At 43.8% G+C, this 19,054-nt stretch overlaps 1 protein-coding gene across 6 annotated transcripts in view; it reads right to left on the bottom strand.

The window, feature by feature from the left end:
- The window catches only part of CTNNA1 (catenin alpha 1), a 364,979-nt gene that overhangs the window by 104,330 nt on the left and 241,595 nt on the right, over nt 1–19,054 (bottom strand). For all 6 annotated transcript variants that reach the window (XM_070075027.1, XM_070075024.1, XM_070075026.1 and 3 more), the window contains 2 exon segments: nt 2,432–2,598; nt 1,834–1,953 (listed from right to left, as the gene is read on the bottom strand). In XM_070075027.1, the coding sequence (XP_069931128.1) occupies nt 1,834–1,953; nt 2,432–2,598 (287 nt within the window).

Raw genomic sequence — 19,054 nt, 5'->3', positions numbered from 1 at the left:
TAGTCCAATCACATGTTATGACTTAGAAAGTGAACAATAAACTACTCTTCACCAAGCGCCCACCACATACGGCTTTCTTCGTGTCCGGCATTGTATTAAGTACCCCACACATATCATTGAATTTAACTCCTGCAACCCTGTGTCACATTTTATACAAATCTACATATAACCAAATGACTGAGAAGTATCCAAGGCCGAGTCTGTCATATATTTCCTTTCCCACAATGAAAAAACCCTAAACCAGTCATAGCAGGCTGCTTACCCAAATCGACCCCCCGCTCCCACCCTCCCCACCTAATGTCCTCCTCCTGTCAGAGACGTGGGGAGTATTCTTGGCCTCAGGAGGGAGGCCCTTATTCCAGGAGCAGAAGGCTAACTCTCCTGACTAAGCCTCATTCAGGCATGGTAACTCCTCTTGTCTTGCCAATGGTAAGTGAAGAACCGGCCCGGCGCAAAGCACAGATGTAGAGCAGTCTGCTATGGGCTGCCAGACTGCTTATGGAGAGAGACATATGGAAGACACAGTCCTCTTCTTCCTCATCAGACATACCGAAGTGTGCAGCCTGAGAGTCAGTCAACCGAAGATGGCAGTGTTGACAATGTCCAAGAACCTTGATCCTCGATGATACTGCACAGCCCTTAAACTTAACAATGCTGAAGTCACTTAACCTAATCTGGGACATCTACTTAGTGAGAAAATGAATTCCCATAGCTCAAGTGGTTTGGGAGTTGGATATTCTGTGAACTACAGTGGAAAGTATCTTAACTCACACAGATCTACTAACAACAATAAACACTCATCTTTTCAGGGCTTTTTTTTTTTTTTAATAAGAATTAAGAAGTAGACATGGAGGCACACTGAGTTAATAGCCATCATTTGAGATCCCACATTCCACATCAGAGTGCAGTTCAAGTTCTAGCTACTCCATGTTTCCTGTTCAGCTTTCAGCTGATGCACCTGAGAAGCAATGGGTGATGGCCCAAGTAGTTAGGTTCCTGCCACACACATGAAAGACAAGATGGAGTTCCTGGCTCCTGGATTCAGCCTCGCCTACCCCTGGTTTCTGCAGGCATTTGGGAAATAAACCAGCAAATGGAAGATGTCTCTATCGTTCCTTATCTATCACTCTTTCAAATAAAATTTTTTAAAAACAGTAAGAATTAACAGCACACTGAAGGACTGAAGAGGACGGAAGACGTTGCAAGCAGCTGATGGCAATCAAAGCACCATCTGGGCAGAATGCACACCCAAGACACACAGCGTCCAAGAGGAAGGGCGAGGAAACGTGTGAAGCCCCACCAGCAACAACGCCAAAGACTATCAGAGCTTGGAAAAAGTAAGGACACTGATTCACACGTCGCGTAACAGAGACTGCTAGTAGTGATTAGAAAGAGACAAATAAAAAAAGGTGTCAAAACATGAAGCTGCAGGATAGAAAGCTAGAAGTACTTTCTGATACAGAGATAATTCCAATACATTTTAACCAGTTTAGGCTTTTTAAAAATTTGAATTAAATTCCACCACCAACTCAGGTGAACCCTTGAATGCACATAACAAAGGCCTAGCAGCTTCATCACAAATTTCTGAGTTACTTAATTAAAAATTTCACAAGAATTAAAATAGGAATATAAAATGAATGCAAAGTTTTATTAACAGCTTTATTAACACTATCTTATTAACAGCACAATACTGGAAAGACACTTCTTTGTTTATTTGTTTGCATCAAACTATATAAGCAGGAAGTAATGGAACCTCCAGAAAACTTAGGCAAAATGGGTTTCCCCACTAGAAAGTGATATAAACTTCAATACATCCCCAAAACAGGATGGTACCTGTTGTCTTTTGGCTGCCATAATGTTCAGCTTATCCACTTCCGGTTTCAGAGCTTTGTACTGTATTCCTAAGTCTTGTTCGTTGCCAGCATTCCTGAGTTTCAAGATACCATCTTCCACCTATAAAATATAATCACCCCAAAACAAAAATTCTGAAAAAATTAAGTCTATAGATTAAAAAAAAAGTTTGAGAACTGTTTGTTCCTTTTAACATCTACTCAGAAAACAATCCAAACATAAGTCTCTTAATTTTGCATGGCCCTGAAACATGAGCAGCTATTAGACAGCAGCTTTACAGAAGAGGGGAAGGATGCTATTACAGTGGCCTCTCTCTGAGAGTATATAGCTTAATGTATTCTTAGTTTCTCAACTCTAAAACTCTATTAATTAAACCACCGCAAGAAGAGGTAAGTCAAAACAACACATCTGCTCCAAGTTCGTCCTTAGGATCAAAACAACAGGCTCGAGGCAGAACCAATAACTTGCACATTTAGAAACAAGGAGTTCAGTGGAAACTAGACAAACACATCTCTGGTCCATTTAGATAAACCAAGTTCAAAACCAAACTAAATCCTCACAGACATAGGCCTATACTTACAACTTTCAGCTGAACAAGTAGTTTGTAGACATCCGCCATGTCAGCCAAAATCAGCAGCCGGGTAACAGCAGAGAGCAAAGCTCGAGCTGCCCGAACCATGTTGCCTCGCTTCACAGAGGAGCAGGGGTCATCCGCAAACTCTCCCGCAGCACTCTTCATCAAGTCACCTGTTTCACAGCATGAGAAATCAAACACAGCAGGAACACATCTGAATACTGAGTTATGTTTAGAAGCAGAAAGATGGTTAAAACTTGATTCTGTCTCAACCACACATTTAATTTGAGGGTTTTCTTTTTTTTTAAATCTGCATTTGTTATAGCTCTCACTTTAAAAAGCACCCTTATTTAGTGCTGGTGAAAGCAAAATAATTGGAAAGTGAGTTGGCTCTACATATCAAGAGGCTTAAAAATACTTCTTCCCATTGATCTAATAATACTTCTCTCCGAAAAGGAATAGTACATATATTCTTTTTTAAAAAAAAATCCAAAATCTAAAGAGGAGAAAAAAATGGATCTAATGCAATCTACCCTCACACTCACAGAATGACTCAGAATCATCATCACACCACACTTCACTAACCATCGAAAGCACTCAGTGTGGACAGCCTTAACAGAAACTCCCTGAAATGTGAAAACAGAGCTTAGGCAGTGATTTGTTCATATCCCTAACAGTAAAACACTGCCAACAGCTCAAATGATGAACCATAAGCATCATTTGTGAAGCAAATGATGATGCAGTCTACAGCTGGTTTTTATGCAAATATTAGCATATATATGAAAAATGTACAATGTTAAGGCTTAATATGGAACCTAAAGAGAAAAAAGATATTACAAATAAATTACTATAATCAGTATTTTTTTTAAAAAACATACAGACTGGAGTTAAAGACAAACACTGGTTATTACGTTGTACTCTGCCTCTTTATTGTGCACTTTTATAAAAAGTTTCTATAATGAACAGTTAGAATGTTTATAATAAAATTAGGCAATAAGTATACAACAGATTTTACCATAGTATTATGAATATTCAACTCATACAACCTGATTTCTGCCTTTCATATAAATAAATAAATCTTAAAAATAAAGGTTTCCTGGAAACTTGCACTATTTATCCTTTTTTTTTTTTTCATTTATTTCTATTAATAACCATTTATGGTTCCTACCATCCTTTGACTACAGCTGGCAAGAAATAGAGGGCTGTATCTTACCCACTGGTTTTACTGACAATGACCATCTATGGATTCCTGAGAGTGCCTGCTTCAGAAAAAAGCCTATAGGCCACTCACTCACTCAACTATTCCATGAATTTATTTAAAAAGGAAGAAGTCTAGTTATTTTTCAACTGACCTGTCACATTCCTCTCAGTTGTCAACTTTAATTGGGCAAGTTAGATTCACCCTAGATTCATGTATTAATTAGGTTTAGAAGCACCATAAGGCACTGAAGAGTAAAGAAGCTCACTGTATTTGTCAGATCAGAAACAACTCACAGGAGCCTGGTGCTGTGGCGTAGTGGCTAAGGCCACTGCCTGCGGTGCTGGCATCCCATATGAGGGCCGGTTCAAATCCCTGCTGCTCCACTTCCAAGCCAGCTCTCTGCTACGATCTGGGAAAGCAGTGGAAGATGGCCCAAGTCCTTCGGCCCCTGCACCCATGTGGGAGACTGGGAAGAAGCTCCTGGCTCCTGGTTTTGGATCAGCCCAGCTCTGGCCTCTGCGGCCATTTGGGGAGTGAACCAACAGATGGAAGACCTCTCTCTCTCTCTTTCTCTCTCTCTGCCTCTCTATAACTCTGCCTTTTAAATAAAATAAATAAATCTTAAAAAAAAAAAAAAAACTCACAAGAGAAACTTATAAAAATTTTCCTAGCTCTAATACAGTCTTCTCAGATCTTTATGGAAGAGAAAGACACAGCAATCATACTCATTCATATTAAATAAACAATAATATCCTATGGTATTTCAAAAGACAGCTCAGTGCAGAAATCTGGCCTAGAGGTTAAGACCCCACATTAGAGTGCCTGAGTGTCCGCTCTGGCTCCTAACCCCAACTTCCCGCTAATGCAGACCCTAGGAGACAGTGGTGGTGAAGCACTTGGGTTCCTGTTACCCACGCTGGAGACCTGGATCGAGCTCCCAACTTCAGTCCAGCTTAGCACTAGACTTGGCAGGCATCTGGGGAATGAACAGGAGATGAAGGTCTCTCTCCATCTGTTTCTGTCTCTCAGGTAAAAGTTTTAAAAAGACAGAGTTCACGGCCGGCGCCGTGGCTCAATAGGCTAATCCTCCACCTTGCGGCGCCGGCACACCGGGTTCTAGTCCCGGTCGGGGCGCCGGATTCTGTCCCGGTTGCCCCTCTTCCAGGCCAGCTCTCTGCTATGGCCAGGGAGTGCAGTGGAGGACGGCCCAGGTGCTTGGGCCCTGCACCCCATGGGAGACCAGGAAAAAGCACCTGGATCCTGGCTCCTGCCATCGGATCAGCGCGGTGCGCCGGCTGCAGCGGCGGCCATTGGAGGGTGAACCAACAGCAAAGGAAGACCTTTCTCTCTCTGTCTCTCTCTCTCACTGTCCACTCTGCCTGTCAAAAAAAAAAAAAAAAAAAAGACAGAGTTCATTCACTTATTTAACAAATATCTGAGTAATCACCATATATCAAGGACCAAATTATGTACTGGTCATTCAGAATACAAGAAACAGCACATGCCCTCACGGAACTCTAAGGTGCAGGGGTAGACAAGCAAGCTGTTGGGCAGGCATTCAGCCTAGCAGTTAAGACACTCATAAGGGAACTGGCAGTGTGGTACAGTGGGTTAAATCATCACCTGTAACTGAACCACTGTTTCAAGTCCCAGATGCTCTGCTTCCGATCTAGCTCCCTGCTAATGTGCCTGGGAAAGCAGTCAATCATCATCGAAGTGCTTGAGCCCCTGCCCTCACATGGAAAACCTAGATGGAGTTCGAGGCTCCTGTTTTTGGCCTGGTCCAGGGTCAGTTGTTGTGGCATTCGGGGAGGAAACCAACAGGCGGAAGGTGTCTTTCTGTCTGTCTCTCCTCCTCTCTCTATAATTCTGCCTTTCAAAAAAATAAAGTAAAATAAAATAAATCTTAAAAAAAAAATCACTAGTAAGGATGCCTGCTTCCACATCGAAGTGCCTGGCTTCAGTTCGCAGCCACTGATCTCAGCTTCCTGCTAACACAGGCCCTGTGAGGCAGCAGGTAACAGTTCAAGTAGTTGGGTTAGTGCCACTAACATGGGAGACCTAGATTAGGTCCTCGGTTTCCAGCCTTAGTCCCCAGTGTACGGAGGCACTTGGGGAGAGAAGCAGATAGGGGCAAAACACACACTCTGTCTCACAAATTAAGTAAGAGCTGAGTAAGACAAGACACCCATACGGAAAGCCTCAAAAACTACCCTATATACAATGCAACTAGAGTCCAAGAGCTCTGAGAAATCAGCGCAGAAAAAATTATCTGAAAAGTCTTGCTGAAATGGCTGTCTGCCTTAAACAATATTAATATCATCTTAACAATGTAAATATTAAACAAGAGTAGGCAAAAAACATCACCCTTGCATGGTAAATGGAATCTCACTTATTTATTGAGCAGTTATTATATACTAAAACAAATCCACTGCCAAACACGAAACTGAGCAATACCAGCCCTGCTTTCAAGTGGTTTAAATCCAGAAAAAGAGAAATGTGACCACTGAGAAATGATGTGACATTTCAATACAGAAGCTATAAGAAAAGCACAAAGTAGAGGCCAGAATCATAGCATAATGAGTTCAGCCTGCCACCTGCGACACCAGCATCCCATACAGGCACTGGATGAAGACTCAGCTGTTCCAATTCCAACCCAGCTCCCTGCTCATGCGCTGGGAAACCAGTGGAACATGGCCAAAGTCCTTGGGCCCCTGCATCCATGTGGGAGACCCAGAAAAACCTCCTCACTTTGAACCAGCCCAGCTCCGGCTATTACAGCCATTTGGGGAGTGAAGCAATGGATGGAAGGTCTCTCTCTCTCTCTCTCCCTCTGTGTCCTTTCTCTAACTCTGCCTTTCAGATAAATAAAAATAAATCTTAAAAAAAAAAAAAAAAAAGCAAAGCACAAAGCACCATAGGTTTTTTTTTTTTTTTTTTTTTTAAAGAATAATTTATTTGTGGGGCCAGCACTGTGGTGCAGGGTAAAGCCCTGGCCTGAAGAGCCAGCATCCCATATGGGCACCGGTTGGAGTCCTGGCTGCTCCTCTTCTGATCCAGCTGTCCACTATGGCCTGGGAGAGCAGTAGAAGATGGCCCAAGTCCTTGGGCCCCTGCACCCACATGGGAGACTCGGAAGAGGATCCTGGCTTCGGATCAGCACAGCTCCACCCATTGCGGCCATCTGGGGAGTGAACCAGCAGATGGAAGACCTCTCTCTCTGTAACTCTTTCAAATAAAAAAAAAATCATTTATTTGAAAGGCAGAGTTACAGAGAAGCAGAGAGAGAGAGAGAAAGCGGTCTTCCATCAGCTGGTTCACTCCCCAGATGGCCACACAGCTGGAACTTCGCCAATCTGAAGCCAGAGCTTCTTCCAGGTCTCCCACATGGGTACAGGGGCCCAAGGACGCTGGCCATCTTCTAATGTTTTCCCAGGCCATGACAGAGGGCTGCATAAGAACAGGAGTAGCCAGGACTTAAACTGGCACCTATATGGATGGGATGTCGGCACCGCAGGCAGCGGCTTTACCTACTGAGCCACAGCACTGGCCCCCACGGGATTTCAAAGAGGGGAGGGAATAAGTGAAAGGCCAACAACTGCTACATGAAAGGCATGGTACTCTGAATGGACCCACGCCTCCAATGATGGTAGAGCTATGGAGGGTAGGACCTCAAACAGAAGACACAGCAGTGTGATCATGTCCACTCTATGGCACACATACATTTTAATTCTATCAGCCACTTACAAGTAGGGGGCATTCACTCTTTTTAAGATTTACTTATTTGAAATGCAGAGTGACAGAGAGTGAAAAGGAAAACCGAGAGGCATCTTCCATCCACTAATTCACACCCCAAATGTCTGTAACATCCAGGTCTCAGTCAGGCCTAAGCCAGGAGCCTCGGACTCCATCGGAGTTCCCCATATGGTGGCGATGGCCCAGGTATTGGAGCCATCTTCCACTGCCTTCCCAAGTGCATCAACAGCAACCTGGACTAGAAGCAGAGTAGCCAGGACTTGAACTGGTGTTCTGATATGGGATGCCAGAGTCCCATACAGCAGCTTAACCCTCTGTACGGTAACACAAGCCCCTCAAAAGTAGTCTGAACAACATTTGTCTTCTTTTTTTTTTTTTTAAGATTTTTATTTATTTATTTATTTGAAAGTCAGAGCTGCACGGAGAGAGGAAAGGCAGAGACGGAGAGAGAGGGAGAGAGAGAGGGAGGGAGAGAGGGAGCGAGACAGGGAGGGAGAGAGAGAGGGAGAGAGAGAGGGAGAGAGAGAGGGAGAGAGAGAGGGAGAGAGGTCTCTTCCTTTTTTTTTTTTTTTTAATTTTTGACAGGCAGAGTGGACAGAGAGAGAGAGGGAGAGAGAAAGGTCTTCCTTTACCGTTGGTTCACCCTACAATGGCCGCTGCGGCCGGCGCGCATGGCGCCGATCCGAAGCCAGGAGCCAGGTACTTCTCCTGGTCTCCCATGGGGTACAGGGCCCAAACACTTGGGCCATCCTCCACTGCACTCCCAGGCCACAGCAGAGAGCTGGCCTGGAAGAGGGGCAACCGGGACAGAATCCAGTGCACCAGGTTCTAGTCCCGGTCGGGGCGCCGGATTCTGTCCCGGTTGCCCCTCTTCCAGGCCAGCTCTCTGCTGTGGCCCTAGTCCTTGGGCCCTGCACCCCATGGGAGACCAGGAGAAGCACCTGGCTCCTGCCATTGGATCAGCGCAGTGCGCGCCGGCCCCAGCGGCCATTGGAGGGTGAACCAACGGTAAAGGAAGACCTTTCTCTCTGTCTCTCTCTCTCACTGTCCACTCTGCCTGTCAAAAAAAAAAAAAATATATATATATATATATATATAAATATATATATATTTTGCAGGGGCTGGTGCTGTGCCGCAGCAGGTTAACGCCCTAGCCTGAAGCGCCAGCATCCCATAAGGGAGCTGGTTTGAAATCAAGCTGCTCCACTTTCGATGCAGCTCTCTACTATGGTCTGGGAGAACAGCAGAAAATGGCCAAAGTCCTTGGGCCCCTGCACCCACGTGGGAGACCCAGAGGAAACTCCGGGCTCCTGGCTTCAGATCAGTGCAGCTCCAGCCATTGAAGCCAACTGGGGAGTGAACCATCAATGGAAGACCCCTTCCTCCCTCCCTCCTTCCCTCTCTCTTTCTCTGCCTCTCCTCTCTGTGTAACTCTGACTTTCAAATAAATAAAATCTTTAAAAATATATATAAAGCATACTGCAAGCATCTTTTATATCCTTTGGCAAACTACCTTATTCCTTAGCTCAGGGTTTTTTTTTTTTTTTTTTTTGTTTTTTTTTTTTTGACAGGCAGACTGGACAGAGAGAGAGAGAGAGAGAGAGAGAGAGAGAAAGGTCTTCCTTTTCCGTTGGTTCACCCCACAATGGCCGCTGCAGCCGGCGCACTGCGCTGATCTGATGGCAGGAACCAGGTGCTTCTCCTGGTCTCCCATGCGGGTGCAGGGCCCAAGGACTTGGCCATCCTCCACTGCACTCCCGGGCCACAACAGAGAGCTGGATTGGAAGAGGGGCAACCGGGACAGAATCCAGCGCCCCGACCGGGACTAGAACCCGGTGTGCCGGCACCGCAGGCGGAGGACTAGCCTAGTGAGCCGTGGCGCCGGCCTTAGCTCAGTTTCTAGCATTCATCCTTTGCACTTTCAGCGTCATGTAATTCCTCTAAGAGCTTCGTTTATTTGACAATGCTTTTCACCATAACCACATTCCTTATTTAAGTCCAGCAGTTTGCTTCACTGAATTCCTGATTGTAGAGCAGGGTCTTAGGACAGCAGGGCTGAACAGAGTCAACACTTCCAGTCAGGTATTTCTTCCATTATATTCTACTCAAATTTCAATCCCAGGTTTGTCACTCTTAATTTCTTTGCTACACATTCATCTTTGCTGGCTTATACTCGGTTTCAAAAGTGTCCACTTCTAGAGCAGGCTTTATGGTAGAAGGGGATTAAAGCTACCACTTGGGACTTCCTGTTACTGTGCCTGGGAGGCAGCAGATGATCATTCAAGTATTTGAGACCCTGTCACCCACATAGGAGACACACACAGAAGTTCCAAGCTCTGACTCTTGTGGGCTTTTGGGGAATGAACCAGCAGGTAGAAGATACCCCCGCCCGCCTGCCTACTTCTCTCTCTCTCTCTTTCTCTCTCTCTCTCCCTTTCAAATAAATATACATCTTTTTAATTATTCATGTAAAATGGTTTAAGTGGGTTTATCACTGTAAGAGAAGGAAGTGACCCAATTACACACAGCATAAAGTGAAGCACTGAGCAGTGAACAGAGAGACTAGGAAAGAAACGACACAATCAGAAAGCACAAGTTTCTTATATAGCAATTTGTATGCTTTAGAGTTAGATGTGAAGTTTGTACTTCCTATATGCAATTACTCAATTAATATACTGTGGTAATTAAAATGTGAACCATGTCGTTCAGCGACTGGTATTATTTATAAGATCGTAGCTGAAATTTGTGCTTACAGGAACCATGCAAAGTGAAGACTCCCTATCCCATCTCCCAGGGTTGCTGTCGAGACAAAACCAAATGTTCCAGGACACACAACACACTCAGCAGAGCTTAGTACGTGCCTAGCATTCTCATACTTTCTGTCATCACTACAGAAATTTATTACACATAGATGAGGAATGGGGGGGGGGGTGACAAAAACACACTAAAGAAGATTCTGCATCACATACAATCATATACAATCAGAGCCGCACAAAATCAGGACCACAGAAGTGGTGAGAGCCATGAGGAGAGCGGAGGCTGGTTCTTGTACTCTCAAGTGAGAAGTGAAGGTAGAAGCAGCAAGAGGCTTCCAAGCAATATGACGCTTGGTAAAACCAGAGGATCCTGGTTTTAGATACCAGAGGTCAGGCACACTCCTGACAACTGAACAGGAGATGGAAGCGAGGGTCTAGGAGAGTGGAGAAACTCTGAAGCAGCTGTCATGGAAATGAAAGTGATACTAACTTGAGGTAAATCAAAGAACTGTAGGACAAGGTAAGACGCATGGTACGCCAAACAGGAGGAACTTAAAATAAACCTTTAAACCTACAATAAACCTAAACAAAAAAAATTCTTGAACAATTAGCTTTTTTTTTTTTCTGGGTGAGAATTCTTTTTTTTTTTTTTTAACTTTTATTTAATGAATATAAATTTCCAAAGTACGGCTTATGGATTACAATGGCTTCCCCCCCATAACGTCCCTCCCACCCGCAACCCTCCCCTCTCCCACTCCCTCTCCCCTTCCATTCACATCAAGATTCATTTTCGATTCTCTTTATATACAGAAGATCAGTTTAGCATACATTAAGTAAAGATTTCAACAGTGTGCTCCCACACAGAAACATAAAGTGAAAAATAATAGATGATTTTTTAAATGATGATGAAATCAGATCAGACCTATTGTCATGTTTAATCCCAGTGAGAGTGAACAATTAGCTTTTTTTTAAAGGTTTTATTTATTTATTTGAGAAGCAGGGTTAGACAGTGAGAGGGAGACACAGACAGAAAGGTCTTCCATCCATTGGTTCACTCCCCAAATGGCCACAGCACGGGTCATTGCAGCCATTTGGAGAATGAACTAGTGGGTGAAGATATCTTTCTCTCAATCTCTCCACCTCTTCCTCTCCTTCCCTCCCCTCCTCCCTCTCTTCTCACTCCCTCTCCCTCCTGTCACTGCCTTTCAAGCAAATAAATCCTTCAAATAATTCTTTTTATCTCCTCTCTGTGACTCTGCCTTTCAAATAAATAAAATAAATAAATCTATTTTTAAGGGGGGGGGGGGGCCTGTGGCACTGTGGTGTAGTGGATTAAAGCCACCACCTGTGGCATTGGCATCCCATATGGACACCAGCTCAAGTCCCGGCTGCTCCAGTTCCAATCTAGTTCCCTGCTAAAGCATCTGAGAAACCACTGGAACAAGACTAAAGTCTTTAGTCCCCTGCACCCACATGGGAGACCCAGAAAAAGCTCCTGGCTTTGGAGCAGCCCAACTCTGGCCATTACGGCAATCTGTGGAGTGAACTGGTGGATGGAAGATCTCTATCCCTCCTTCTCTCTGATTCTTGCCTTTCAAATAAATAAATCTTTAAAAATTATAATAAATAAAATAATAATATCAAGGCAGGGATTTGGTCTAGCAGTTACAATGACAGTTAAGACACCCACATCCAAAACCACAGTGCCTAAGTTGACTTCCTGGCTCCCACTCCTGACCCCAGCTGCTGCTAATGCAGACCCTAGTTCAAGGTCTCGGGTCCCTGATGTCCTCCTGGGAGACCCAGACTAAGATCTCAGCTTCCACCTTGAGCTCTGCAACTGTTAGGGACATTGAGCGAGGGGCCAGCAGAGAGGCTCACTCTCTCTCAAATAAATAAATAAATAATTCCAGATAATATCAGATCGAATGACATCAAAAAAGAAACCAGGTAAACTATATTTACATCTACCCTGACCTCTATTATCACATAGCACCATAATGGCAAATCTTAAATTCATGGCTAATACATTATCAATAATGAGGAAAACACACAAAAATCAGAAACCTGCTGCATGGTGAGTCAAAACATCCAAATTTTCTCTACTCATGTGAAAAAATGTGTAAATATATCCCAGCCAGAAACAAGGTGTTCAAACTTCTGCTATATGGTCACCCTTAGAAAAGGAGCATGACCCTAAGATTGATTCAAGGATCACAAAAAAGGATCACAAAGTCTTTAAAAATAAAAACTTTATCAATTGTAAACTTTATCAATTGGCTTACAGAGCACATTTCTGAGATTTTAAGCAATAATTTAATACACAAAAGGGCAAAATAGGGCCCAGCGCTGTGGCGCAGTGGGTTAACACCCTGGACTGAAGCGCCAGCATCCCATATGCAATCTGGTTTGAGATCCGGCAGCTCCTCTTTCCGATCCAGCTCTCTGCTATGGCCAGGGAAAGCAGCAGAAGATGGCCCAGGTCCTTGGGTCCCTGCACCCACATGGGAGACCCGGAAGAAGCTCCTGGCTCCGTCTCTGTCTCTGTCTCTCTCTCTCTGCCTCGCCTCTTCTCTCTCTCTCTCTCTCTCTCCGCCTCTCCTCTGTGTTACTCTGACTTTAAAATAAATAAACATGGCCGGCGCCGTGGCTCAACAGGCTGATCCTCCGCCTGCGGCGCCAGCACCCCGGGTTCTAGTCCAGGTCGCGACGCCGGATTCTGTCCCAGTTGCCCCTCTTCCAGGCCAGCTCTCTGCTGTGGCCCGGGAGTGCAGTGGAGGATGACCCAAGTACTTGGGCCCTGCACCAGCATGGGAGACCAGGAGAGGCACCTGGATCCCAGCTTCGGATCAGTGCGCTGGCCGCGGCGGCCTTTGGAGGGTGAACCAACGGCAAAGGAAGACCTTTCTCTCTCTCTCTCCACTCTGCCTGTCAAAAATAAATAAATAAAGAAATAAACAAATCTCTAAAAAAATGGGGGGGGGGGGGCAAAGTAGGGAGACTGTGGCAGACAAGAAACCCATTCAAGGTCACAGGGTCAGCAGTAAAGGCCAGAAACAGAACTGGGTCTTCTGGCTTTGTCCCAGCTGCCTCAAGTAAACCACAGAGACATAAGGAAGAAGAACCCACTGCTCCTGCACATCCACCTGGAGATCTCTCCAACTCACCTGGGGATACAACTGAAGCTGCTCTGCCTTCAAAGCAGAGACAACAGGTAATTTTTTTTTTTTTTTTTTTTTTTTTAAGATTTATTTACTTGAAAGTCAGAGTTACACAGAGAGGGAAGGAGAGGCAGATAGAAACAGAGAGGGAGAGGTCTCCCATCCACTGGTTCCCTCCCCAGATGGCCACAATGGCTGGAGCTAAGCCAATCCGAAGCCAGGAGCCAGGAGCTTCTTCCAGGTCTCCCACAAGGGTGCAGGGGCCCAAGGCTTGGGCCGTCTTCTACTGCTTTCCCAGGCCATAGCAGAGAGCTGGATCAGAAGTGCAGCAGCCACAGGGCTCAAATCGGAGCCCATAGTGGATGCTGGCACTGCAGGCAGTGGCTTCACCCACTATGCCACAGCGCCCACCCAACAATAGGTTATATAGGAAGTTATATAGGTTATAAAGGAAGTAAACCCCAAAACCCACCGTTCTTTATCAGAAGAGGACAAGATTAAAGCCTTTCTGAAGCATCAAATATGTGAGTAAATTCCCCTCAAAGCAAACACAGTTTATTAAGTTACATGGAAGGACTTGGGGGGAGGAAGGGATGCCTAGAGTGAGAGAGCTGAAGAGTGAGAGTAAGCTCCCCCCCCCCCCACCCCCATCCTACTGGCTCAATCCTCGCATGTTACAAAGGCAAGGGCTGGGCCAGGGAAGCCAGAGCTGGGAATTCCATCCAGGTCTCCCACATGGGTGCCAAGGACTCAAGTATTTGAGAAGCTGATACATCCCAGGGTATACATTATCAGAAAGGTAGGATATGGAGAAGTGAGACTTAAACCCAGACACTCCGCAGAATGTGAACATCCCAAAAGCTATCATAACCACTACGCATATACCCACTGGAGAAGAGGGAGCAGTCTGAAGTCAAGCTGAAGTTCCCTCCATTTCTCAGGAACTGGTCACCTCCCTGATCAATCCCATTTACAGCCTCAAGTGCAAAAGCCTCCACTACACTACAACCAGGATACCTCCCAAACACAACGGCAGGTATAGCTGTGGGGCCTCAGAAACCCAGTCTGAAAACATCTCTGCAGCCTCCCCAAGTTCTCCAAAGGAGCTTCCACAGAACACCAGTACCAGGGACCGGTGCCGTGGCTCACTTGGTTAACCCTCCGCCTGAGGCACCAGCATCCCATATGGGCACCAGTTCTAGTCCCGGCTGCTCCTCTTCCAGTCTAGCTCTCTGCTGTGGTCCAGGAAGGCAGTGGAGGATGGCCCAAGTGCTTGGGTCCCTGCACCCACATGGGAGACCAGGAGGAAGCACCTGGCTCCCAGTTTTAGATCAGAGCAATTCTGGCCATAGTGGCCATTTTGGGGGGTGAACCAACGGAAGGAAGACCTTTCTCTCAGTCTCTCTATCTCACTGTCTATAACTTTACCTGTCAAATAAATTTTAAAAAAGAAAGAAAGAGACAAAGAGAAAAAGAGAGAAAGAGAGGAGAAAGAGAGAAAGGAATAAAGGAAGAAAGAAAAAGAAAAGCAGTACCTGATTCCCAAAGATAATACTAAGGGTACTTTTAATAGGCTCCTGAACCAAACCCTTCCTGCTTTTAAGGTCCAGAATTTTGTCAGCACAGTAGGAGAACATGATTTATCTTCTATAGATTACACAATCCTCCCATACCAGATGTCTCCATTAATGTTTTTTATTTCAATTCCACTTTAAGTATCAAATAAATAACAATCTACCCTAAAGTGAGAACAGAGATCAGATGTGTTGATTTCTTGGAGAAGGGACAGGATGGACTATTCCAACGTATACCAAAATACTGACATAGTTTACTGCAAGGCAGTATAGTTCTGGGTTGATGACTGCCTGCTCAAAGTACTTTTATAACAAGAAGTTTTAAATGATGAAAAAAGTTTTAAATATCTTAATTCATGGGTATAAATACATAAAACTTGGGTTTCAAAATACCTCTTTTATTTTAAGGTGCAAAAATCCAATGACTACTAGTTAGTTCATGGCAAAAATGAAACTAAAATCTTTGTAAAATTAGCACACACTGCAAATTTTTATAAAATCAGTTATCTTAACTGGCTCAACCAAAACACAGGTAAGCCACGTGGTAAAGTAAGGAGGTTCCGGCAGTCACAATCTCATGGCTTTTATTTCATGTTTAGCTGCTGCAGGGAAGGCTATTCACCTGTTGACACAGACTTGAAGCAGGCATTTCTTCTACAGAACATTTATGAGGGCATACTGTTTGCTATCAACTGCCAAGTCCAACAGACAAAGGTTATTTTAAGACATCCACCTGAATATGCTTTTGTGAACGAGCAAAAGCAGCCCTGTGTTCAAACAACAGAAGCTTCCAGGTGAACATGTAAATGTCACCGACCATCTCAAACATTCTGAAGTTATTCACATCAGAATCAGCTTCACTGACATCTACAGAATTTCGACTCCCTCCTTTCAGTCTCTTATCTGTCTAAAACCTGTTTTCTTCTCAGATATCTTATACTTGTTAACAATAACAGCCTTCAGTCTTTAAAAAAATTATCATTACCTCTAATTACCATACTGCTATTAAACTCTGAAAAGTGAGTACAACTGGCAGTAACAATATTAAAGAGAAGTCATTAGTTTCATGGTGGTACAAAATAATGTCCTTAAATCACATTATTCTACAGAGGATAATACTCAGCTATTAAAAATCATGTTGCAGGAAATATTCAAAGATACCAAAAGATGCTAAGGATAGATTAAATAAAAAAGTAAATGATTCAATCAAGCACAACACCTTTATACCCATAGGAATAAATTCACAGAAAACAAACTGGAAGGGTTCAGACAAAATGTTAACCACTAGTTTCATCCCTGAGTTACAAAATTTTAAGTGATTTTTACTTTTTCATTTAGCTTTTGCCTTTTTTTTTTTTTTTTTTTTTTTTTGGACAGGCAGAGTTTAGACAGTGAGAGAGAGACAGAGAGAGGTCTTCCTTTTTCCATTGGTTCACCCCCCCCCCCAAATGGCCACTATGGCCGGCGCTTTGTGGCCGGCGTGCTGCGCCGATCTGAAGCCAGGAGCCAGGTACTTCCTCCTGGTCTCCCATGCGGGTGCAGGGCCCAAGGACCTGGGCCATCCTCCACTGCACTCCCGGGCCATAGCAGAGAGCTAGACTGGAAGAGGAGCAACCGGGACAGAACCTGGTGCCACTACCGGGACTAGAACCTGGGGTGCTGGCACCACAGGCGGAGGATTAGCCTAGTGAGCCATGGCACCGGCTAGCTTTTGCTATTAAAACACATTCACTACAGAAAATTAACTTTCACTTATAAGGTATTTTAAATTCTAACCAGGCAGTAGCCACGGGAAAAAAAAGTGCAAGAAACCAACATAACATCATAGCGAAGCCTGTTACCAGCTGTTCTGCACTTAACAACTTAGCATCTTTTTAAAGTTGTGAGATTTAAGATTTTTATTTACTTATTTGAAAGGTAGAGTTAAAGTCTAAGAGAAGGAAAGAGAGAAAGGTCTTCCATCCACTGGTTCACTCCCCAAATGGCTGCAAAAGCCAGGGCTAAGCAGATCGAAAATCAGGAGCAAGGAACTTGTTCTGGGTTTCCCACCTGAGTACAGGGGCCCAAGCAATTGGGCCATCTTCCACTGCTTTCCCAGGCCATAGCAAAAAGCTGGATCTGAAGAGGAGCAGGCGGGACACGAACCAGTGCCCATCTGATCTGGGACACTGATGCCACAGTCGAAGCCTTAGTCTACTACACCACAGCACCAGCCCCTAAAGTCTGTTTTTTTTTTTTTTTTTTAAATCTAGCTCTGGATTTAAATGCCTAAAATTTCCATATAATAAGATTCCTAACCTTTCAGTGCTTTAGCTCCAGTGATTAGAAAACTACTGTACAGCAAATTAGCTTAAATATATCTGATTAAGTAATCTCACCAGGACACGATAAAACTATTTTCAAGCCTTTATTACCATCTCACTAACTCTCGTTATAAGAAACAATAAAATGACAGAAACAAGACCTCACAAAAGTATCTGTTAATCCCAATAAAATCAAAAGTAATACCTTTACCATTCCATCCTACCCCAGAGCCCCTCAATATCTTTAATTCACTTTTTTATGATCTGAGAGTAAAGGGAGACATTTTCCACACTTCTCAATGAAGATAAACTGTGAATACAGCTGCAAAGAACCATGCACTCCACAGCACAGCCGTTATGGATCTGGCAAACCTGCATAAGCTGTGAATGAAGATGAACCTGAACACACTTCCATCTCTCCATCTTCATCCTTTCTTCCCTCAGGGGGCAGGGGGGCGCAGAGGAGATGCACCCATAATTACACATAAACTGACCATAATTCAAAGAATCCCAGTAGGTGCTTTAAGAGAAATTTCTGAGATGCCATCTTTTTAATCCATAAATCAGTTTATATTTTCAAAGTCAACCCAAAAAATAAACATTTAATATCCAGTTATTTAAATATTGTAAGCCCACGTGAATCACACAGAACCTGGAAAACCTTCCCATCTACACACCCCCATCCTGTTTCTAGCACCCTGAGGATAAGAAAAGGAGCTCTGAAATTTCTACTTTTTCCAATTGACAGACGAATGGATTTTTTTTAAGTTAAAATAGAGTGGCACACATATTCTTGTTCTCATTTTCCTTACTAATTCAAGTGTGCCCTGCTGCTATTCAGAAACACTCCAAAGAGAGGCACTTACTTCCTGATTACATATTCAAATACATGCATAACATGCATTTCAACTTGGAATCACTTTCCTAAGACATTAACTAGTAGAAACCAAGTTACTGCAACATCATGGTTGAAGTCAAGCCAAACCCAAAATTTTACTACCTAAGATAACTCCCTCAGCCACACTATACAAATACCATAAGGTAGTAATATTACCCACTGTAACTTAGAAGTATATAGTTAGCCCGGTGTTATTTTTTTTTTCAAGTTTAATAAAGCAGACTTTAAAATAAAAAAAAAAGAGAAGCAGTTTCAAAATGACACAAAACATCAGAATTTACTAATTTCACTCTTCTCTGGCTTCCAAGCTGCCTGCACAGCACCCGCGTCCCTGCAAAGCAGCATATGCTCACATGGGTGGTGATCCAGAAGCAGACAGCATCCTTGACACATCCCAAGTCAGAGAAAATACAGCTCCCTCCCCAGAGATCAGCAGCTCAAATCAGACAGACAACTTTCAGACATAAAACTCCCAGATGACAACCAGCTAATGATTTTTCAGAATTTATTTTTTTCTTTTCCTGCTCAAGTTAAATGAAGAGTAAAAGAAAATGGATTAAATGGTGAGACTGGAAGAATCTGAGTCAATATCAGACAATTTTCAACTTAATCACAGTCCTCATAAACATACAGGGGTGGGAATTGGAGTGAGACCACCTCCAAGGACACACCAAACCACCAGGGTCACATGAAAAGAGACATCCACACAAAAAAAGGCAAAAACAGGATGATAACTCCACCAAGACAGCCAAGGGAAGAGGTAGGAGGGCAGGGAGAAGCAGGACTTCAGAGCAGGATCTGAGATACAGCAACTGATGTCTTACTAGATCTAATGAATTTATTACACTAATCTGAAACCTAATTAACTTTCATCTTCTTCAAAATGTTAAATGTTTCCCAGCTACTGTTCTTCCACAGACAGCATCATTAACACTTTCTGACATCCAAACTCTACATTCCAAACTTAGGAACACTTGTTT

The sequence above is a fragment of the Oryctolagus cuniculus genome, chromosome 6 (genome assembly GCF_964237555.1).
Source record: "Oryctolagus cuniculus chromosome 6, mOryCun1.1, whole genome shotgun sequence".
In the NCBI taxonomy this organism is placed as follows: Eukaryota; Metazoa; Chordata; class Mammalia; order Lagomorpha; family Leporidae; genus Oryctolagus; species Oryctolagus cuniculus.
Note: the sequence above shows the minus strand (reverse complement) of the source record. Positions and strands in the feature narration are given on the sequence as shown.